At 38.0% G+C, this 24540-nt stretch overlaps 1 protein-coding gene across 11 annotated transcripts in view; it reads right to left on the bottom strand.

The window, feature by feature from the left end:
• Window positions 1–115: 115 nt before the first annotated feature.
• The window catches only part of sema3c (sema domain, immunoglobulin domain (Ig), short basic domain, secreted, (semaphorin) 3C), a 73435-nt gene continuing 49010 nt past the window's right edge, over window positions 116–24540 (bottom strand). For all 11 annotated transcript variants that reach the window (XM_044108306.1, XM_044108308.1, XM_044108307.1 and 8 more), the window contains 13 exons: window positions 23680–23770; window positions 19516–19635; window positions 19291–19433; window positions 19107–19221; window positions 17997–18066; window positions 16290–16434; window positions 14699–14921; window positions 11447–11535; window positions 10929–10970; window positions 10041–10198; window positions 8500–8567; window positions 6884–7014; window positions 116–2159 (listed from right to left, as the gene is read on the bottom strand). In XM_044108306.1, the coding sequence (XP_043964241.1) occupies window positions 1722–2159; window positions 6884–7014; window positions 8500–8567; window positions 10041–10198; window positions 10929–10970; window positions 11447–11535; window positions 14699–14921; window positions 16290–16434; window positions 17997–18066; window positions 19107–19221; window positions 19291–19433; window positions 19516–19635; window positions 23680–23770 (1833 nt within the window). In that variant the 3' untranslated portion in view covers window positions 116–1721. The remainder of the gene's footprint in view (window positions 2160–6883; window positions 7015–8499; window positions 8568–10040; window positions 10199–10928; window positions 10971–11446; window positions 11536–14698; window positions 14922–16289; window positions 16435–17996; window positions 18067–19106; window positions 19222–19290; window positions 19434–19515; window positions 19636–23679; window positions 23771–24540) is intronic.

The raw sequence follows: 24540 nt of genomic DNA, 5'->3' as shown, positions 1-24540 counted from the left end.
TATTCATGCATGTTTAGGAAATTAAGTATTAATTTTGCTTAGGTGACTCATGGAAAGTGTTGTAATCTACATTTCAAGCTAATATAAGTGATTAGCAGTTTGGGTTTCTATAAAGCTGAGCTTCACTTGAACAGATTTATTCAGGCTACGACATTAATAAATACAAATACATAGAATTTATGACAATAAAATTACGCAGAGTTGAAATGAAAAGTCTGACATGTAAAGCAGAGACTGACTGAGGGAACATGCATGCTGCTTTAAAATCTTTTGAAATCACAGATGCGGTCATAGCTGGTAAATAACACCAAAGTTATGTACAAAAAACAAACAATTTTGACCAAACTTGGCAAGAATATTAATTTAAAACACTAAAGAAACATAAAATACTTTGTACAAAAGCCATATTTTCTATCTACACCATCTATAGGTTGGAAAAAAAAAAACTATTCACAAATGCAAAATGTCTAACTCAGACTACCTCACTATGTCTGAAAAAGGTATTTCCACATTACTGAAGAGTGAAAAAGTGTGCTGAGCGACACGGCCTTGACTCCTTCACCTCCAAGCTGTTCACTGAAACATCAGTTTGTTTTTTAAAAGGAACCCAGACACAGATCAACAGACCGTCAGATTACAGATGAACATTTCTTTAAGACAGAAATATGGAAGAAATGAAGAGATATGCAGCTTCATAACAGAGCGGACCTCCTTTAAAGTTGCTGTGCAGCCAGGAGGCACAAAACACAAAAAAATACACCAGAAGATTTTGCAAAACTAATAATAAAAATTAAAAGATTTGATTTATAGCACAGATTATACATTTGTTGTTTTTGGTGAGACAGATTTCCTAATTGGTTTTTGTGTTTTGTTCCTTAAGGCCTCTTTACATAATATTTTTATTTGTGTTATGCTATTCTACGCTGTTAAGCTATGTCACACTCTCCAAAGTACCTTTTAAACCTTTAAGTGATCCACAGTAGAGCAGAGTTTAAATATAAAGGAATAGAAATGTTAGTGGGATGAAAACTAAACTGACCCTGAATGGTTATTGTGTGGGGGAGAACCTGATACCTCCAGTTCAGTACAGTGGAGGATCTGTAATGCTGTGGGCTAGTTTCTCTTCCAGAAACCCTGGAAACCTTAATAGAGTGAACGGGTTTTGCTTCAGCTTTTCAGCGTGTTTATTTTCCTACAATAAATGAGGAATTTTTATAGATTTTTACCAGGAGAGAAAAAGCCTAAGAAGAGGCTGTAGATATTTATGATGCACCTGTTATAATAACTATGTTTGTCGACTCAGGAACAGAGAAATGAACACAAAGTGTGATCTCGTACTTGGATATTTCTATCTGAAAATGCATTCATGTCTCTTCTGAACCTTTTTCAATTACAACAGCAATAGATAAAGGTCCATTAAACGTATTTAAGCCGCTGTATTTAAGGTGAGTTATCCTCTGAGCGCAGAGTTTATCAGAGGAAGTCGCAGCACGTCCGCTTCCTATCGTGTTGTGACGATCAAAGCAAAACAAAAACCCGTGGCTGAAAGATCACAGCCATCTGGTCGCATTACCTCATGTGAGAAAACTGGATTTTGTGGGATTAAATCTCTTTAAATACAACCTTCTGGTTGTATTTTAACGTCTGCAGCGGGTCTGGAGTCGCTTTGAAGGGCAGAGGAGGTGTGTGTGGCAGTTTCTGCTGCTGCTAGCTGCCATGCGTCACACCTCAGGGAGGTGATTGCGTCTGTTGCGGCTCTTCCTCCGGTCCAATAGGGGCCTCAGTTTGGCCAGGTCCCCCCTGAGGGGCCCGGGTGGCTGCTGCTGCTGCTGCTGCTGCTGCTGCTGCTGCCTCTGCTGAAGCTTCTGGAAGTCCTTCCTCTCTTTGCAGTACTGCTGAACGGCCAGATTCTCAGCGGGGCTGAAGGCAGCCAGCAGGGCTTTGGGGTGCGCGGCGCGGGCCCAGGCCCAGGGCGCCTGCTGCTTGTCCGCCAGAACGCTCACCATGGCGTCACTCAGCACATGCAGGCGGATCTTGGCGACGGTGCGCTTGAAGCCGTTCTCGGTGGTCAGGCAGTAGTACAGGCCGCGGTCGGACTGCTGGACGGAGCGGATCAGGAGGCCGTGCTCAGTGGAGAGGATCCGATCGTTCAGCTTCACCTGCAAACACAAAATCATGCAAAATTCACTTTTTGCACATTGTTGTACTTCCGTTTAGGTCAATAAATCAATTAATTGCTGCAACAATACCAAATATTACCAAGTACTTCTAATCTGGTTTCTAGTGCAAATATCTTATTACATTTGAAATAAGACAAAACTAAAGATTTAGAAGCTTTTTTAAGTAAATAATTCCTTAATACTGGTGAAAAACTGCTTGTTCCATTGGCAGATTATGTCACTTATAACAAAGGGAAATTGTCTTGTTATAAGCACATTTATCTGCAGTGTTGGGTAAGTTACTTTAAAAATGTAATCCGTTACAGTTACAAGTTACCTTGTTTAAAATGTAATTGTAGTGTAACTTTTTTGATTACTTTTAAAAAGTAATGTAACTAATTACTTTTGATTACTTTTTGATTACTTTGAGATTTTAATGAGTATTGACCCATGTTCAACATTTAATTTTTGAGAACTGAGTGGGAACCTTAAAAGAGCACTAAGCTGAGAGGAAATTGCTGACAGGCAATCACAGGAGGTCCACAAGAAGAGATGCCAGCACCAGGCATGTAAGATTTTCTCAGACTCCTCTCATCGGGCCATACTGGAGGCAGTTGACCAAAATCCCGGACGATTTTTAAATTTCCCCCCGGACATTTTTTTAGGTCTGAAAAGTAGGACATGTCCGGGAAAAAGAGGACGTCTGGTCACCCTATGTTGCATACAATGTCTCATGGGAAAGAATAGATTCCAACGCAGTGACGTGCGGTGAGGTTCATAGCTGGTGAGGCACTGACGTCATCAGAATCAGATTTGCAAATAGATGCATAGATTGACAGCAGTTTACAGGTTATGTTTCACTTCTGCATCCTTACACATACAAACTGTAGCTCACAAAACACACATTTCCTTAAAAAAACAAAACAAAAAATCACTATATCTATTATAATCTATCGCTGCACTTGACTTGCTTCCCGAATCGTTTAGCCTAGCTCGCTGTCACTTACTCGGCAGTTGAGGAGTGAACAAGACGAACGTCTGGGATCTTGAGCGCCCCCTGCCATGAGGCAAGAGAACTGCCTGCCTCACCTCGAACCTGTTCTCTGCCGTTTATAATCGCTCATTACACGAAACACGTTACACAAACACAGTTGGTGACAAAAAGCACTGTACATTATATACATAAGCTAAATTATTGGAAATAAGTTCACATATTAAATTTGTTTAAACCATTTTATTGACGCCGAACAGCAACATGCTCTCTCCGCTTAGCAGCCAGCGCAGAGCCAGGGGTTGCGCAATCCAAGGTGAGGCAGAGCTCGCTGCTGCCTCACCGGCATCGCTTCCAAGCATTTGAATGGGAAAATAAGAAAATTCAGCGATTTTGAACAAATAAAAATCGAAATTGGTGAAGCTACATGAAAAATAAATATTTTTTAGTACAAACCACCGGATGAATATAACAATTTAAATTACTTTATGATTATATATTTTCTTTCTTTCCATGATGGCTGGTGAGGCACTGCCTCACCTGCCTCCCCTGACCGCACGTCACTGTTCCAACGTTTGTCATGCATCAAATATTCGTAAAACATTTTTATATTCACAGATGTAAATGTAAAGCAGTGCATAAATGTTACAGAAGAGGGTACTATTGTTTTCTGTAATTGCTGGTATTATCACAATTCCGAGATGTTTGTCCTGCCGGGGACACCGTAGTGCAGGGGATTTTTGCGCGCGAGCTGCTGTATTCCTTACAGTGTGTTTACTGCCTGTAAGGTAAGTAGCAGCTCCGCTAGCCCGGTGTAAAATATACATTGCTTTGGTATGCCGATCTTTTTTTCTGTTTGTTCAGTGTGCCAGTTGGCTGCAGATTGCATCTTGTTTTGATGAGGTTTGATTGTTTAGTAAAGGGAAAATTGTTAAATCCTGACAGTCTGTTTACTGCCTGTAAAGTGGATGAAATAAAGGCGCTAAAGTCTCCCCTCCACGAAGAGCCCTGTGTCCGATTCCTCTCCTGCACCGAACACACCCCACTTTTACGAAAAGAAACACAACGCAGAGCCCATAGGGTGTCTTCCACCAGCACAGGATGGAACATCAGAGTGGCATTGCGGCTGTGATAGAGACAAGGAGCCGTAGCGGGAAACGGCGATAAAAAGCGCAAAGCAATAAAAATATCATTACATATTTCGCAAAGGTTTTTGTTTATATTTTTAAAAAAATGTAACTAAATTTGTAATTCTTAATATTTTCGGAAGTAACTGTAACTGGATTACATATTTTCTCATTGTAACTGTAACGAATTACAGTTACTCTTATTTTGTAATTAAATTACGTAACGTCGTTACATGTAATCCGTTACTACCCAACACTGTTTATCTGCCAATGTAACAAGTACTTTTTCACCAATAGTAAGGAATTATTTACTTAAAACAAGCTTCTGTATCTTACTTTATGATATTTTAAAATTAGTTTTGTCTTAATTCAAGTTTACAAAAATATTTAAAGTAGGAACTACACAAAAATACTAGGTGTGATTGTGTGTTTTGCAGTGCGCAAGAAAAATTAAAGCAATGATTTAATGTTTTTCTCTCTTTCTATTAAAACTGGTTGATAAAACTCTTCAGTCTGGTGATTTGGTCTCAACTATTTCCTTTTTTGGAAAAACAATTTTGCTTACAGAGGTTTATTAGTTCATTTTATTTGTTGTTTTCTTTATTTTTAGTTATTTAAAATGTCTTCTAGTTCCAGTGTTAAATGTTTGCTAGAATTTCAAGTTTATTGCTCTTTGAGAATTTGTTCTTGCTTTATTATGCCATTATTAGCAAGATATTATTTGAAAATGGTCTTAAAACAACAATATTATCAATTATCGCAGTAACTTCTGGAACAATTTATTGTCCAGCAATATATCGTGTTGTTACAAGTCTAGTCAAGCAATTGGAAACCCGCCGCCAAAAACAAACAACTCATAGTTGTTCTGGCAATTGCTTCACATTTTTTGGTGTCTGGAAAAAGAGCTGTTTCAAAAACCTCCTGATCGTTAAGTCACACTGCGCCGGCATCTCAGCGGGTATTACGCTGTTTCAGCAGCCACTGGAAAAAGACAAGTGTTTTGTTGTTGACTCACCATCCAGAAACCACTTGTTGCGTTCTTGTTGGTTGTGCAGGAGGTTCCATTAATGCTTTTCAAAGATAAAATTACGTTTGATTGACTTTACATGAAGCTTGTAGTTCTAATTAAACACATTGTGATCCTTTTGGTTACTTATTGGTAATTTATTTTAAGTAAAAATGACATAAGAAGTACTTCAGTATCACCTTAAAATTATTAGACCCGTCTAATAATCCTTATCTTTAATAATCAATTTTCTGTCACATATTCTGACGGTTCTCGGTTCAACACTACATAATTCCTTCGTGATGCTTATGCATATTCGTAGTACTACATTATCCTGTCATTTTAGTTCTAGTTGCCAAAAAAAAAAAAAACACCTTAAATTTACTCTCCAACTAGTCTAATGAGAGTCTGGTTTACAAACTGATCCACAGAAATAAATGCCCAGATGGAGACTTGGGCATCAAAGTGGGGTACCATGTAGACTCTCTGCCTGGACGGGATGTTAAAGCAGAAATCCTTCATTCTAAACGTTTCATCCATAAAAATATGAGGAAAGAGGATTAATTAGAGCAGTGGTCCCCAACCCTGGTCCTCAGGGCCCACTGCTCTGCATGTTTTAGGTATTTCCCTGCTGCTGCACACCTGGGTTAAATGAATAACCGACTTCTATAGCAACTGCAGGAATGCAAAGGAGGTAATGCAATCATATGAATCAGCTGTGCTAGAGTCTGGACTCATCAAAAACATGCAGGACAGCGGTCCCTGAGGGACAGGTTTGGGGACCACATGAAACAGAAAACCTGAGTGATACTTTATGCTTTTTGACAAAAGCCTGGAATATAAGTTGGTGATTTTGGAAACTGTTTTTAGAAGCAGTTTCTTCTAAAAACAGTTTCTACTGATTTAGATGCAGTATCTTTTAAAAACAGTCTGTTTCTTTAAATCTACACCAGAAAACTAACAAACTAATAAATTATATGAATAATACAAAAAATATAAAACCCAATACAGTTGGGTGTAAGTATTTTTCCTATAGAAATGGTTCTTAAATCAAAATAACAGATTATTATTAAACAGAGACAGCATGGAAATAGAGATTATTTGAACATTCAAACAATTTCTACCAGATTTGCACCACAAATCTAGAACAAACCTCCAGAAAACTGCTAAACAACTGAAACACTGACAAAAACATAAATGTTTAGAGTTGATTTTTGAGCCATAATGAATGAAATATTACTATAAACATATTGATGTGTATTGATGGCACTTAACAAAATGGAAAGTTTAATGGTTTTCCTCAATTCTTCACTATGTGATGTCTTCTGTATCTTTTGTGTTTATGATGTAAAGCACTTTGAGCTTCCTTGTTGCTGAATTGTGCTTTACAAACAAACTTGAACGATTGATTGATTGATTGATCTAAGGAGGGCCAAGTATGCAATAGATACCACATTATTGAATAAAATTGCGATGGTGGTGTTATTAGCTTTGATGGAATCTTAAGATCAGTTAGGGGATATTTAATCAGGCTCATCTAAAACAGCCCTAAAGACGAACTATAAAGCAGACTGTTGACTTCTTCAAATGTCAGACTGACCTCTTTCCTCCTGTCGTTGTCCCTCTGAATGATCCAGCGAATGGACACCTGAGGAGACTTTGGAACGCACTCCAGGAAGGTGGTGTTGTTTTTCACGCCATACTGCACCATCTCTGCGGCGTTCCTGTACGCTGATAAACACACACACTCTCTGAGTCAGAAGAAGAAGAAGAAAAGAGAACTCTGACTGGAGTCTCAGAGTTGTTGACATGCAGCTCAGCTTAAACCCTCATCCAGACATTTGAGCACAAAGTAATGCCTTCGAAGTTTCAAACCAACTCGGTTTCCCATCATGCCGCTCTGTTTGCATTTAAATGGCTCAATCAAAAAGCTGGAGTGGTGATAGAGCTGTGACTAATTGGTGATAACGCCCATATGGCTCATTCCCCAAACTCCTCATGGAAATGGAGGGAAACACCTGGGAGCAGATTTTCTGCACTTGTTTATCAGGATGAATATATATTAGAGTGAGACACTGGTGGAGATTTTATTTTTATACAAAGCATAACTGGCAAAAAAAACTATGGAGGAAATATTTTCTTTTCAGTTCCCTTGCAATAAATGAGCAAATCCAGCTAAATGCATAAAGTCACAGTGATGATAAAATTTCCTCATTCTAAATGCATTACTTCTATAAAACTCTTTTGTGCAGAAAACTGGTTGAAAACCAATTTAATACATTTTGAAGTCCGATTTTGTTACATAACATCTTCTTATTTATTATCTTATTACATGGTGGATTACCCCATAAAAATATTTTCTTTCTGTTTTTCTTTTCTATTGACAAAAAGTTTCTGTGATGTTTACATGTTAGATTAGGAATGGAAAGCCCATGTTTGAACTAGTTTGCATTTTGCACAAGTTTGTGGTGCGTTTAAACAAAAGAGAAACATGAAAAAATTAAAATCAATTTTATAAACAAGACATTAACATGCATTGAAAAACTCTATAGCGTGAGCTGACAATTATTATTAAATTTACTAATGATGGCATATTAAGGTCATTGTGGATAGATAAAAAAGAAATGTAAATATCCACCAATAAACTACAATTTTGAGATTAATCTTCCAGAAAGTTTTGTAGAAAAAACAAGGGAATTTTTGAGCTTCAATCGTGGAAAAATGTTGACTTTTTGAACTTTGAAGTTTCCATATTTTTCTAGAAAATTTCTGAGTTTCAAAACTTTCAACTTTGAGCTGATAGATTTCCAAGTTGTCTCTAGAAAATTTCTGAGATAAATCTGAACATTTCTGAGTTTTCTGGTGTAAATTTACTCCTCCTTTTGTTTCTATCAGTGTCATCAGAACAGTTTCTATCTTTTATCTTTGCCATTGTACATTTTCAAGATTACGCAAAAGGAAAAAAAAATTCCCCCATGTCCCTTATGGGGCTCCGTACAAAACAATCAGATGAATAAAAATCTCCCACACTAGTAGGTTTATAAATTGCCGGGAAGACAATAACAAAACTCTTTCTCTGATTTGATTTGATTTGAAGGGACAGTAAGAAAAATAACTTAGCTAAGCCTTGCTGATTTGTCCAGTTGTGGTTTAAATTAGCCAAAAAATCAGATTTATTTAAGTGTAAAAGTGACCTCAGAGCAGCTGTTTTAATACCTTTTAAGTTGAATCCTCTACACTGAGTGAGTGGGTTTCCGTGCATTATGTCCTGCCTCCTGCTTCTCCTTTAAAAGAAAAAAACAACAACAACAACAATATGACCATAACACAAAACTCAAAGCGAAAATACACAGTAATAAAAATCCCTGGGTTCTGTGTTAGGAGGCTTCGGTGCCAGAACGGCATGAGGAAAATGTGACCATGTTGTTCAGCCGAGTGGCGCTCTCATGTGGAACAGCTTGGCAGAAGGAGCATGTTAACAGCTGACACATTTCAGAGCAGAAAAAACATAAAATACACACATAAAGTTGAGCTTTATGTTCCGGGACCGAACTAAACTCGACCCGGGTCCGGCTGAACGGTCGGGAGACGAGCAGCTGGGCCTCACAGAGACCACAGGCGCGTTCGTTTAGAGGTCGCTCATTCCTGACGCTCTGAGTTTCGTTTGGGCAGGAAGAGAACGGAAACGAGGAATTTGTGACATCAAGAGTTGGATCATGAGGACAGCTTGTTCTATTCTTGAATAGATTATGCATCAGCTGCTGACCGCAATCTGGTCCGCCCATTGATTTCATATTTGTTGTAACTTTTTAATTACAACATTCTCAAGGAAGAAATGATAGAAAATACCTTCCAAACCTGTCGACAATCCTTAAACGTTTACACATTTTGTCACTTTATAATCACAGACTTTTGGGTATTTTTAGGTTGAAAATTCAAGCAGCAAGAAGTCTGTCGGTAGTTTGGCAGCATCATGCTGTGGGAATGTTTTTGAACTGTAATAACAAATTAAGTGACTCTTGAGTACAGTTTTTCTGGATTCAGGGCATACAAATATTTGTCATACTTTTCACGTTTTTATTCATAAAAAGTTTTTAAATCCATTAAACATGTTCTTCACAATTACAAACTAATTGTGTTTACAGCAGAAAATTCCAAATAAATAAACGTTTGTGAATCTACTGTGTGAACCTAATTCTGCTCTGATAATGTAATTATGCTGCACCAACATCTCAGTTTTCTTTTGTACAAACACTTTAAACAAAATGTGGAAAAAAGCTGAGGAACAAGAAATTATGGCTTTTTTCTCTCAAAATTCTGACTTTTTTTCAATATTCTTGTTTCTTCTCAGAATTTAACATTTTTCCTCAAAATTCTGACCTCTAAATATTCAGATTTCTTTTAAAATTCACACTTTTTTCTCTGAATTCTGACATTTTTCTCAATATAAAATCTTTTTTCTCAGAATTCTCATTTTTGATGTCAGAAGATTAAACTCAGTTTTTTGTTCCCCTGTTGTGCTAATCATCTTCTACACATATTTACAAAAGAAATCCATTTTGCTTTCTGTTGAAATTCTTGAATAAATCTAATCCCGATTAATAAACAAAAAACGCAAACATGACTCAGGTTTTTGTGTATTTTTTCCTACATTTTCATCTCTTGCTCCTTTGAACCTTGTCAGCGTCAGAAAAGCTGCTTTCGTGGATTCGACATCTGGAGCTACAGAGACTAACGCTGCAGGCGACCATCTCTACCTTTTCCCGGTGGGGTAGAAGCGCGAGCAGCTCAGCCCGTCCCAGGCGCAGTAGGGGTCCCTGGCGAGGCAGCAGTCTGCACAAGCCGAGCCGTAGGCATGGCAACGGTGCAGGGAGACCTGCGAGACCCCGAACTCAGAGCTGATGTAGAGCTGTTGCTGCAAAAGCAAACAGTTCAGATGTCAGTGCCTTGTTTGTCTTAATAAGTGTCTGGGTGACAGCAGAATGAGGCAGAAATAATTATTTCCTTTGCTTTCAGGCTTTCCCCAGAAGAGTTTCATTTTTCACCAGTTACACATGGCCACAGGTAATAACTAACACGACGCCATATTGGGGTCATTATAGATAGAAAAAAGAAAAAGGAGAGTCAATTCTCGCCAAAAAATGTCAAAAATGTTCTAGAAACTTTTCGGAGTTTGAAAAGTTTAAGCTTGCAAGAGAAAAGAAAATTCGAGATTAATCTCGGAAATTTTCTCAAAAAACTTGGAGATATCTGACTTTGAAAAGTTGAAATTTGCTTTTAAAAAACCCTGAAATTTTTTTTATTAATCTCAAAAAAAAATTCTAGAAAAAAAAGGTAATTTCTGAGGTTGAAAAATTCTAAATTTGTTGGAAAAAAAAATGCAGAAATTTTTTAATTAATCTCAGAAATTTTCAATAAAAAACTTGGAAATTTCAAAAGTCAAAAATTTTAAACTTTTGAAAGACAAAAAATTTCCAAAATTTTTTACATTTCGACTTTTCAAAATTTCTGAAACTAAAAATGTCGGGGTTTACTGGTGGAAATGTATTTTTTTTCCCAAGTACAACAGTGCTAATACGGCGTTGTAAAACAATGGATCAAACTGAAGTCAAAATAAAAAAGGAAAGGCTTTTGGGGTTGCTTACTTTTTTGGACGAGATTCTCAAGTTTGTGACAGGAGCTTGATTCTAAATGAAAAACAATAAAAAGTGAAAATTAACGTGGTAAAATACATAAAAAGCCTCTTCACTTACAACCGGATTTTTGCAAGCAGCCATCAAACTAAATTTAAAACAATTTGGACTCCTACTTCCACTGCTGAGATTATTTTAATGCAACAACAGAAGTGGAAATTAAATCTAAAATCAATTCCTCCTCTTTTCCTTGAAGAAATATCCCGTGTGTTTTCAGAACAGATTCCAGAGAGCGCTGCAGCCCAGGTGGCGTCGGGGATCAAAGGAGCCGGAGCGTCGGCGCAGATTTCAGCCAGGATAAAGCAACATGTGCGAAGGGTCAGTCAGGGTAGCAGCCAGACGTCTGCCTGTCTGTGCCAGCGTGTTTCCCAGCAGCCTGTGCTGCATCAGCCTCAGCGGTGCCAACCTGAACCCGTCACCGCGCCGCGTTTGATTTTCAGGAGAGACAAAAGGCAGGCGGGCGTTCAGACCTTAAACACTTCCAGCTCCTCCAGGACCAGATCGCCATGCAGGGACCGGTTGCTAGGCAGAACGATCACCTTCTGGATCGTCCCTTTGTCTGAGGAGAGAGAGGAGCAGAGGGTCAGCAGACTGCTTAAAAACAGAAACAGCTCAAAGGTGAAACTGTTGGAAACTGTTGGAGGGCTGAGAGACGATTCACTTTTACCACAGGATTTATTTAGACCATCAGAGGCTCAGAACGTTTGGTTCACGGCATAATGTCAAATTTTACCTGGTTCAAAACTTCAGATGTTTCACTTTTATTGAGTCGATGTATAAAGTTTAAATACAAAAGGTTAATGATGCAGAGAATGAATGAATGAATGAATGGATGGATGGATGGATGAATGAATGGATAGATGGATGGATGGATGGATGGATGGATAGAAGAATGGACAGAAACATGGAATAGATTGATGACTGGATGGATGGATGAACAAAAAAATGGATGGATGGGTAGACAAACAGATGAATAGATGGAAAGATGGATGGATGGATGTTTATTTTCCACACTATTTTCTTTTCCTCTATTATTCTGTAAAACATTTTGGTCAAATTCCCAGATTGTGTTTAAAACAGGAATAAACTGGAATCTCCTAATCTGGCACCAAGAAGGTCAGGACTCAACATCCATCCAACCCCCACCACCACCACCACCATCATCATCATCATCATCATCATCATCATCATCATCATCATCATCATCATCATCATCATCATCATCATCATCATCATCATCATCATCATCATCATCATCATCATCATCATCATCATCATCATCATCATCATCATCATCGTCATCATCGTCATCATCGTCATCATCGTCATCATCAGTGTCATCAGGCTACGCAGGAGGAAGCTGAGCACCACCACCATCATCATCATCAGCTCCTGTGAGCGTCTGATAAGAGCGCCTCTTCCTCCTTCTCCTCCTCCTCCTCCCTGAGTCAGCCGGCGCTGGCTTCTCTTCAGGAATCCAAACATCAGATCCACAAACACCAGCAGCTGCACCGGAGCCTGATGCTAATTTACACTCAAAAGAAAATAAACGCTCCATATGCTCTGCATGCAAATACAAGCTAGCTAGTCAGACAGACAGACAGACAGACAGACAGAGACACAGACAGACAGAGACACAGACAGACAGACAGACAGACAGACAGACAGACAGACAGAGACACAGACAGACAGACAGACAGACAGACAGACAGACAGACAGACAGACAGACAGACAGACAGACAGAGACACAGACAGACAGACAGACAGACAGACAGACAGAGACACAGACAGACAGACAGACAGACAGAGACACAGACAGACAGACAGACAGAGACACAGACAGACAGACAGACAGACAGAGACACAGACAGACAGACAGACAGACAGAGACACAGACAGACAGACAGACAGAGACACAGACAGACAGACAGAGACACAGACAGAGACACAGACAGACAGACAGACAGACAGAGACAGACAGACAGAGACACAGACAGAGACACAGACAGACAGACAGACAGAGACACAGACAGACAGACAGAGACACAGACAGACAGACAGACGGAGACAGAGACAGACAGACACAGACAGACAGACAGAGACACAGACAGAGACACAGACAGACAGACAGACAGACAGAGACAGACAGACAGAGACACAGACAGAGACACAGACAGACAGACAGACAGAGACACAGACAGACAGACAGAGACACAGACAGACAGACAGACAGAGACACAGACAGACAGACAGACAGACACAGACAGACAGACAGAGACACAGACAGAGACACAGACAGACAGACAGACAGACAGAGACACAGACAGACACACAGACAGACAGAGACACAGACAGACAGACAGACAGAGACACAGACAGACAGACAGACAGAGACACAGACAGACAGACAGACAGACAGACAGAGACACAGACAGAGACACACCTTTGTGACTAAAATGGCGTCGTCTCTTGATCGTTTAATTTCACAATTTGACATTTTGAAAATCAACTGGAAACACGGCAATGTCAAAAAGTTTTTGATTTTTCCGATAAGATTTTTTTTTGGCTATATTGAAATTGGCTCATTTAGCAAAGCTGCAATAGAAACCCTTTTTCTAAGACAGAAAGTAGTTGGAGAATTATGTTTATTAATGACTTATTATATGAACAAAAATATTCAGTTCTGATTTTAATTGCATCTCTTGTTTAATGGAAACATATTTATTTTTATTGTGTTTGTTTACTATTATTAACTGAAAGGTACTACTTTGAGTTAAAGTAAAAGAAAATGCACATTTCATTGTGAAATAATAGTTTAAGTCATTGAAGAAGGTCATAATTTTAAAAATAAAGGCAAACAAGGAGGATTGTTACAACAGTAACAAAGAAACTTGGAAAATAATAAAAGGATGAACTTCATGAACAAATAAAATGCATGATTTTTAATTTTAATTATAATATTAATGAAAAAATTTTTAATTTATACAAAGCATTTTTTTGCGCTCTTGCTTTTGAGCAGTTTGTAGCTGATCAAAACATAATTAAAATCTTTAAAAACAGTTAAAAATTAGTTTCTGTTTGAGGTTTTTTTGACCTGATTGACCCGAGTGAATCGGTACAAATAATCAATCTACATCTATTCCTCGATCAGTCCAGCTGCAACACAATCTGCATGCTGTAAACTTTTGTATCTGTTTATCTGATAACCGGCTGGTGCAACAGGATTGCACTTAGCAATCAGTTACATATAAACAACTCAGCGACGGGAATATTAAACTGTTTAGTGATGAGAGAGTCAAAAATTCATGAATGATGTTATTTAAAGTGCTTCTGTTACACATAAACAAATTAAATGGGTTTCTTATTAATCGTTTGTAGTTTATATGCCACATTTTATATTGGACAGTAAAAATTTATGGTTGTACCAGAATCTTAAAATGTAATTTAAGGTAAATTGTTGCTGCTGTTTATGTGAGCTAAAGAATGCTGAATGTTCTTAAGATTTTTTTAAAGATATTTCCCCTCAGGAAAACATTAGGCTGATTTAATGCAAACTGAGCAGAATTAAAATTTAATACTATTATTACTTATGCAGGACTAAGTCCATTTTTATCCATCTTTAAGTGAGCACAATGAGTTTTTGACAGTTTACATCATCTTATTTTTGTTGAAAACAAATAAAAAAAAGACACAAAGCGACATGGCTGCACACGGTTCTTACCTGTTCCCAGGAAAAGCACCTGGTAGTTCCCGTCTGCAGCCATGACCTGGTCCACCGCCACAGCCGTGTACCTGTAGCTGGCGCCGGTGCGGACCACCAGGGGTCTCCGTCCCACCGGGTAGATGGCGTTGAACATGACCGGATGGTTCCGGACAAAGTTCACCACATCATCTGGGAATTCCTTCGTGGTGTGAATGTCGGGAGTGAAGGCTCCGCCGGGACACTGGAAACACAGTTCATACAATACTTTACATAAATAACATCACAAGTTTCAACCCAAAAAAATCTATCTTATTATCCATGGAGGAATTTTATTTAATTTCCACAACAGGATGGCACTCAAAGTATCAATAATATTTACTTAGATCTATTTTTCTTCATATTATACTGGAAATTATGTGCAAATATTTTGCATCCTTTTCCTGGTTGAATGCACTGCAAAAACAAAATCTTATCAAGGACTTCTTTTTAATTTCTAGTGCAAATATTTTACTTGAAATAAGACAAAAGTAACTCACAAGTGACATGTCAGCAAAATATAGGAGCCAATAATTCCTTAATACTGATGAAAAAAGATACAAGTTCAACCGGCAGATTATTTCACTTATAGCAAGAAAGTCAAATAATAATAATAAAAATAATTTCTTGCTGAAAAGTTGTAAGTTAGTCCACTTGAAATAACAAAAATTAAGACATTAGCAGTAGAAAATAGACCAAAAATACTTCATAAAATTTTGTGTTTTTTCAGTATAGTTATTTATCAAACATGATGAAAAAAATAAAATAAAATAAAGTATTTTCAAAAAGGTCATACAATAATTGTAAAGGTTGCAAGCCCCTGATGTAGGTCCAACGTCACAAAGTGCTACATGTTGGATTCTTTCGGGCGACTCCAACATGTCTGACTTGTTCAACCTTTTCCCAATTTTCTCTAACATTTAGAATCTTATTGGCTGTTAGATTTTTTTTATTTTTTTATTTTAACCACATCATCAGGACCTTGTGGTGACTTTGCTACGACGTCGTCCACTCATAGGAAGGAACTCACTTGCCGTTTTCCTCTTGTGTATAATCTGTGTTGGACTTTGTTTTTTTGGAAGCCTTCCCAGATTGTCGTGGAGCAGCCGTTGCTTTTCTATCGTTCTGCTGAGTCATTGTGTTTAGTCATTCAAGACAAGCATTTTATAAAAACTGCTCCTCTCATACAAACTCATGAAGTGAATTAAATTAGAGCCAGCTTTCTCTTTAAAGTCCCGAACAGGAAGTGCTATTGAAAATCACACATAATGCTGAAATAAATGAATTTTTTTTACTTTATACTGCACAGATTTCTCTTCTGTCTGTTTCTTCCTTTCTTCCTCACAAAGTTTTCAATTATTATTGTAATTATTCTAAGATTTTATGCTGCGCTAATCTGGAACAAACTCCCAGAAAACTGCGAAAAAGCCAAAACAGCAATGATGGCGTTTGACAAAATGCAATGTTTATTGCTTGTTTGATAAATTTAAACTGTCTTGTTGCTTACAAATAAACTTATTAAGGTTTAATTTGGGTTTTTTTTTTAACTAAAAATGATGAGAATGAGTCTTACTGTCCCGGGCCTCGGGTAGGGAATGCGGCCCTGGAAAGCCACCCACTGGAAGTTGGGTCCGTCTCTGTGAGCGAACGGCCCGTTGAACACGGTCAGGATGTCCGCCATGTTGTATGCACACACTGCTGACCCTTTGAAGACGGAGCTGCAGGAATAAAGCGCATGTATTAAATTAAAAACCGCAGCCGGTAAAAAATCTCCCGCTGTTCTTCATTTAACCACAACGTCTCTCAGAGGATGTGCGAGCGAAAAAAAGCCTGAAAGGAAATGTTGTCAAACGCCACTGAAGGCAGCTCACCTACTTCCTCTTAAACATGTGATGTGGCTCGGCTCAGATACTAAAAGCAGCTCTGAGTCACACATAAAATAACATCTTTGATGGGAAAACAAACTGAATCTAACTGTGTAGAGACAGAGAAAACAATATTGATGGTTTCTACGTTACGGTAAACTCTGTATGAACCTGAGGTAACAAGTGAATATGAGAAAACACCAAATATGGATCAAGTTACTTATTTTTTTTCTACGAGCAATGAGATTTTTTACTAATTCTGAGCGGCTCGGTTTATTATGTGCATGTCTTTAGATGACGGTGATATAAGTTCTGGATTAATTTAATGATTCCTTTTTCTTTATTCTTTATTTCACTTAGAGCAGGGATGTCAAACTCATTTTCATTTTGGGCCTCATGGACGTTCTTAAAGGGCCGGTTGCACCAGAATGTATTGATAAAACCCATTAACAAACTGTTAAAAACATTAATAAATAACCGTGTCTGCACTCAATAAGAACAATAACATTGGACATATTTTGAAACTGATCAGTCCCTAAAGGGGTAAGTTACTTTTTTTTTTGCAATCAAAGTAACTAACTTGTGGAGATAATTCAGAAATATCTGCAAAATATTTTGTAATATTTGTGCACACACATCACCGTAAATGTGACTTTTTGTTTGACAGACTATTACTTTACATCAAGTAAAGCCGAGGAAGCAGTGCAGCAGAAGTAGGAAATACTGCCACCTGCAGGTGGGAGTTTGCATCACATAAACACACTGTTTTAACCACTTCGGTGGGAAATTTCAGTAAACTCAAAACTTAAGCATTAGTGTGAAAAAGTGTGAGGATCTGTAGATGTTCCATGATGGTGAAATCACAAAGACTGCCATTTAAGTACACAACTATTATGTTAAAAGTTTTATTTATGATTCCTCTGGAGTCCAAAGGGCCACATAAATAGCTACGGTGGGCCAGGTTTGGCCCCCGGGCCTTGAGTTTGACACGACTTACAGAATTTAACTAATGTTTCAATTTAAAAAGCATCAACCTTATGTACAGAAAAGAATAAGCGACTGTTTCTTCTTTTCCAGTATTTATGACCGATTTCTGTACTTATGGAAGATTAGGGCAACCGAAATAAAAATATTTAAATTCTTACTAAAATTGGGCATTTTTTTTTAAAGTAAAGTAGAAGATTCATTATGCTGTGGGACTTTGTCCTTTTCCAAATGCCGTGGAAACCTTATAAGAGAGCATGATATGAGCAGGTCTTAGAAAAACCAGGATATGAAATAAAAGATTTCCTGCCACACAAACTCTGTAAAAACGTGAATCGATGGAAGAAAGGCCTTCCTCTTGTTATCCACTCAGTAATTAACAAAACCTCAGAGGCCTGCAGAAATCTTACAGTTGGCTGCATCAGCCTCACCTTGTGGAAGTGAAGACTCCAAACACCAGCAAGCCTTTGGGCTGATCCGTCTCCAGCAAAAACACGCTCTCTGTAAGGACAAACAGAGGAACATTCCCAAACGGTTTCCTCCTCATCCTTCAAGCCTCCGACAAGTTCATGATGCACGAGTCAGTGAAAGCCTTCCTGTCTCGGCACGAAGGGAAACGCTGGTGTGCTCAGAAAATAAGAACAAGGTCAGCAAAGGCAATATAGTTCACAAATCTGACGATCTTAAATCAGAATCCAGGTTAGACATCGGATGGTCGGTGGAATGTTTCTGGAAAAATTAACCGCTGGAAAACCTTAAACTGTGAAGGCAAGAGTTCAAAAATAATGATGGATTCGGTTTTTGGCGGACTACAAAGGATGCTGGAGCAAAAACACAGAATTAAAATAAGACAAAACTGGCTTTTCAGCAAGATGCACACTGCAAAAAACATAAAATCTTACCAAGTACTTATGGTCTAAATTCCTACAAATGAGACAAAACTAACTTACAGAAACTTCTCAGCAAGATATAGAAGCTTGTTTTAAGTAAATAATTCCTTAATATTGATGAAAAACTACTAGTTCTACCAGCAAATAATTTCACTAATCATAATATAAATAATCTGCCAATAAAACTAAAACTTTTTCACCAATTTTTAAAAATTATTGGCTCCAAATAAGATCCTGTAACTTGCTGAAAATGTACTTGCAAGTTAGTTTTGTCTTATTTCAAGTGTCCTCAGACATTTGCACTAGAAACTAAACCAAAAATACTTGGTAAGATTTTGCATTTTTGCAGAGCAGGAGCTTTTTTGAGTCAATAATTTCCTAATATTGAGCAAAAGTACTAATTTCACTAGCAGATTTTTTTCACTTACAAGAGGAACAAGTACTTTTTTTTAAATCAATATTAGGGAATGATTGATTTCTATGTTAGAAAGTTACATTTAAGTTAGTGTCTTGTTTCAACTGTACAAAAATATTAGAAATTAGACCAAAAATGTTTCATAATGTTAATTCTTTTTGCGGTGTGCATGAAAACAAGAGATTTGGTAGAGCGACAGATCTAATTACAGAGCATAAAGTGTCGTTTTCACCCACCCAGTTCATCAAAGTGCGTTTCGGTGCCGTCGTCCTCCAGAACCGAACACACCATCCTGGCTTTCAGGAAGGTGGTCCACTTGTTGACGAGGCTGCGCTGCCCTCCGGTGTCATTCTGCAGACAAAAGCAACAGATGGAAACTCCGACCCGCGAGTTAAAGAGTGGATTTACTCGGATGCTTACAGGACACACTCTGGCCACCATGGTGTGGATGTTTTTAGTGTTCCCCTCGTTATCTGTTAACCTCTCGCGGAAGAAAAAATACAACTTGGCATCGTTTGGGTCAGTTCCGTCTGGAATGAGCTGGGCGTCAATGAAAACTGGTTCTGAATAAAACAGAATTGCAGGGATTTCTATTATTTAACACAATAATTAAAGGCGATCTCTTGTTTTGTTTAGTTTTCTCACCACTGAGCCACTTGGAGTTATGCTGATCTGTTCGCACTGCATTTCTCCTGGTCAGGCTCCTGAAGATGGCAGCATCTGTCCCCATAAAGTCGATGTACATGCCTGAGAACAGCTCCTGATCTGCAGCAACACACAGGCCTCAGATTATTCTAACAAGTTAGAATAATAAATACGAAGCAGAAATGGATACGCAGAGTAAAACATGCCGATATTTTCTATCATGAAAAGCAATCCAACATTTATTTTGGCCAAAAATAACTATTATGCAGCAAAACACCTTTTCAGCCTGTAAGTTTGGCCTTTTATGAAGAACATGAACACAAACCAGTGAAGGAAAAATGAAGATTTAAATAAAAAAATGTAAAAAATCTGGTTAAATCTCAACTTTAACTGGGGCCGATGATGCAAAATTCACATTTTTTGTACTTCTATTTAGGTTTCTGCTGCTTCTAAAACTGTAGAAACATTTTTAGTAGCAGTCTTTTCTAAAAACAGTCTGCTTTTTTAAAATCTACACACCAGAAAACTAATAAATTACATGAATAGTACAAAGATAGAAATGCTTCTTAAATTAAATTTTCTCAGATTATTATTACACAGGGACAACATGGCAATAAGGAGGTTATCAGAGCGATAATGATTGAAGATCATTCCTGTCTCTTTAGCATGTAAGCAGCATTCAGCTTCTATGCACCACAATTCTGGAACAAACCTCCAGAAAACTGCAAAACAACTGAAACTCTGACTTCCTTTAAATAAAAAATAAAAACCTAAGTAACTAGAGTTGATTTTGAGCCATAAATTAAATATCAACCGCAATATCTGATCTGTATTGATGGCACTTGGCTAAATGTAATGTTTATTGATTTTCTCAATTGTTGACTATGTGGTGTCTTCTGTAACTTTGTATTTTTTTGTATTTTTTTTTTACATAAAGTACTTTTAAATGCCTTGTTGCTGAAATGTGCTATACAAATAAACTTGATTGATAGATTGATTCAGCCAGAGTTACAATGGCAATGATCAAAGCATCTTTAGGTCATGAAATGGTCCAGTCAAAGCCCACATTCAAATACAATTGAGAATTTGTTGCTGTTTAGACACTCTATTCAAGTTATTTCTCCAATATGAATAGGCAAAAAATCCCCAAAGTGCATGTTTTAGAGTGTATTAACTCGGAGGACTTTAATAAAAAAAAAAAAAAAGCACATCTATCATGTAAAATCTCAAAATACAAGAAAGTTTGAAATTATAGCATGAGAAATGAGCTCAGTTTGTTTGGATATTTTGCAAGGCAATGATTAAACCTCACACACAAGCTGGGTCTGCTAAAAAAAGCTTTGATGCCGATGGCATGTAGACGGTCACAGAGGGTCCAAAACCTGCTGATTAACAAACTAAAAAGTGATTTAATTAAAACCACAGGCTTGGTTATATGGACCTTACCAAGCTCCGCCCACAACCGACCCACGTGACCGCAAGTCTCACAAGCAAAGCCTCGTAGCGCATTATTTCTATGTAAACATGACTCCATTAGTGCATAATTTCTACCTGATTTTCACAATATATCAGCTACTACGATGGACAGAGGAAATAACAAGTTCATGTCATCATCTGGGAGGAGGTTACTGGTTTCTCAGTCACAAGCTGGTTGCAAACCTGAGGCCAGCAGGTGTCAATCAGTCAGTTATGGTAGATCTGAAATTTGGTTTGATGACCTCAATATGAGAAGCTACAGACTGATAAGAGGAACCAAAGAGCTCTGTTACGGTAAAGAAGCCATTTGTTTGTTAAAATGTTATGAAATCTATTTGTTCTTTTTGATGTTTGTTATGAATGACGTATAATCACAAACAAACAGGGTAATTAGTCCAACGTTTAGAAACTACAGCGGCTGTAATGCGCCACGGCAAAGGTAAACAAAGGTAAAATAACCCGAACAGGTGATCAACTCAAAACCATTCATACCTTTTTAGTCTGTCTCTCTTTGTAGTTTAAGCACACCTGTTACCGTGGCAACCGCCTGCGCCCCGCAAGACGAGCAAAGATTACGTTAAAAACATAACATCCAGTCCGTTACGATATCAAGTTTCCAGGCTTGATATTTATTTCTGGATTATTAATCAGCGCTTCCCTGAACACAGCGATGGTTGATTGACCAGCTGTACTTTGTGCTAGAGTGGCTAACACGAGTAACAGTTTAGTCCAAAGCCTTTTCTGCTAAAATAAAATCTTTAGTGTGTGTCAGATACAGTACACATTGCATATTGATCTGTTTAGCTAACGCAAGACTGTGTAGCAGACAGGCTTCAAGGTGTAGAAGTTGTATCAGAACTGCTATTATGCTGTACTTAGCTAACGAGAAGCTCGTGTTTGTGAGACGGCCACCCACGTGACCACGTAGAATGAGCATCAGCCAATGAAAAGCGGCCCCTCTGGTAAGGTCCATTCTCTGCCTCCTTCCTTCCTTCGCCCTGCAGGTTATTCCACTCTGGATCACCGTTTCGTGTGAGGCTCCTCTGCTGGCCCAAAAGCTGCTGGCACGGCAACGCTCAGGTGTCGGAAAACCGAGCTAGGGTGCAAAGTGTCGCCTAAAACGCAACCCAATACCCCTCGACCAATCAGATCAAAGGACTCGATGAGTTCAACTTGAAGAAGACATCAACTCCGAGGACTGTAGGTGTTTGGTTGGAACTTTAAATTAGGAAAGCAAAAGTCAAAGTGGTTGAAAACATTGTAAAAATATAAATGTAGAACTAGAATCACTTGTTTACACACATTTTGGAGGAAAATGTGGTCATTTGTGTAAAAATAAATAAGGAATTTATTATTTTTAAAAAAAATTAACTTTAAACCTCAATTACTCATTAAAAGTGTACAGAAACATTTACAAATTGGACAAATCAGTTAACCAAAATCACATACGACAGCAGATTGTTTTTAAGTCATTACGTCTGCAGAGGGAGCTTTTAGACTTTCTCTCTTTGGCTTCAAACTTCTGTTACAATTTTCAATATTAAAACTAAACTTATGTTTGGTTTTGTGTTTGGTGCTGGCCGGAACAAATTAAATAAATAAATATTTATAAAAGGCTGAAACCACATATTTATGTGCATATTGTGTCACTGTTCAACATTTTATCAGACTGAACTCACTTTTTCTGTTTTGGCCTCAAGATCAGCTATTTTTTTTCTCATTTTCAAATGCAGAGAACTTTTTGGATATCTCACAGGTACAAACTAGTATTAATGTGTATTTTAACACTTTGTGGATGTATTACAAGTAAACACCTGAAATGCACAGCTTTACAGTGGGGCACCGAGGGAATAAAATCAAAAAAATAAATAAATCAGCCAAATATTTCAAGAAGAGAAGTGTGGGCTTTCTCAAATCTCATCGGCTGCAATTTTCTGACGTCTGAAGGTGCCAAAGACAATAAATATAAACAACATGGGCATATTTTATGATCCAGACATGAAAATGTGCAGAACAAAAACAAAAATCCTCACCAAGAGGCTAAATTAAGGTGGTAAGATTCATTATCTACAGTGAAACAGGTCCTGTACTGTGCTGAAATATCAAAAAGCCAATCAAAAGTTACTAAAAACAGTTTAAATTACTTTCTAGATGCATCTTGTAGTCTGATTAAACAATATTTTATGTTTTAAGTCATAAAAGCCTCTATTTTTTTTCTCGAAATGAAGTCTGAGAAATCCGTCTTAATGTGAAGCATGGGGGTGGCAGCATCATGCTGTGGAGGTGTTGTGCTGCCCTTCACACAACAGAAGACATCATGAGGACAGAAAACTGATTGGAAACATTTAAGCAATATCTCAAGACAGGAAGTGAATATAAAAACTTTGAAGAACTGGAGAACAACGTAACCAATTGATGAGATAATTCTGAATAATTTACTCCGGTTTAGACTTATTATGAACATTTTAATTCAAAACAAACGAGGCAGACTTCTGAGTAGCTGCTGTTTTGAAAAACATTTTAATGCCTGAAGTCTGACATCAGCATTTCTGCTGTCTATCCCATCTGGCTGAAAAGCAACACAAGCAAATTCCTGACAAGCCGTTAAGCGCCTGCAGGCGAAACTGATCATTATTTGTATTGACATTAATGGAAGATAAAGAAATGAGGATGAAGGGAAGCACCTACTGATCATGACGGAGACAGTGTTGACTTGAGGATTGAAGGAGCACCTCCCTTTTCCTGATTCCATCTCCGAGTCGACATAAAACACTTGTTCCTTTTGCAAAGAACCAGAAAAAGACAGAAAATATGACGGGATTTTTCTGCAATGGCTTCCTTCGTTTACAGTCTGAAAGAAGCCAGATTTTCCTTCCATTCGGTTTAAATAACGCACAGCGACCCAGACCTTCATCAGTTTACCATAACTGGCCCATAAGGGACACTAAAATAACATTCCACTTTTGTGGGGACGAGGAATTTCCCTGCTGATGTGTTGGACAGCCATCTTTCCAACTCAGGCGGATTTGCTGCCAAACTGCAAGACCCTGCTAGTGGCAGAGGCTCGACAGGCCAAGAGCAACCTGGGTGAATGATAGCACTTCCTGTCCCATCCATTAGGATGCGGCTCGCTGGATGACATCAGTTAGGAAGTATTAGTCCAGGAAAACGTGTGTTTGCCAAAAGCTTATGGAGGTGGACACAGTGCAGCTGGCAGATTCCTGGAATGGAGATTAAAAACGACTCCTGCTAAATGTTTCTTCTTAAAGTTTGGTTTCATTTTTGTACAAGTTTCCATTGACCATAAAAGAAAATATTGCTTTGATTTGCTCTCAAATGTCAACTTTTGCACTCAGTTTGGAAAACTATACACATTTATTTTGTTTTTTCCTGTTGCTTTATGCTGCTACAGTATTTTGTAGAGACCCAGAAACTTTATCTTAATTAATTCAGTTGTTGGAAACAATGCTATATAGTGCAAATATGACTGAAAGGATCATTTGGGAAGTCATCACTACAGGCATATTTTTGATGAAGAAATAACATAAC

The sequence above is a fragment of the Gambusia affinis genome, linkage group LG23, assembly GCF_019740435.1.
Source record: "Gambusia affinis linkage group LG23, SWU_Gaff_1.0, whole genome shotgun sequence".
Lineage (NCBI taxonomy): Eukaryota > Metazoa > Chordata > Actinopteri > Cyprinodontiformes > Poeciliidae > Gambusia > Gambusia affinis.
The sequence above is the reverse complement of the archived record's forward strand: the minus strand, read 5'-3'. Positions and strand labels throughout refer to the sequence as shown.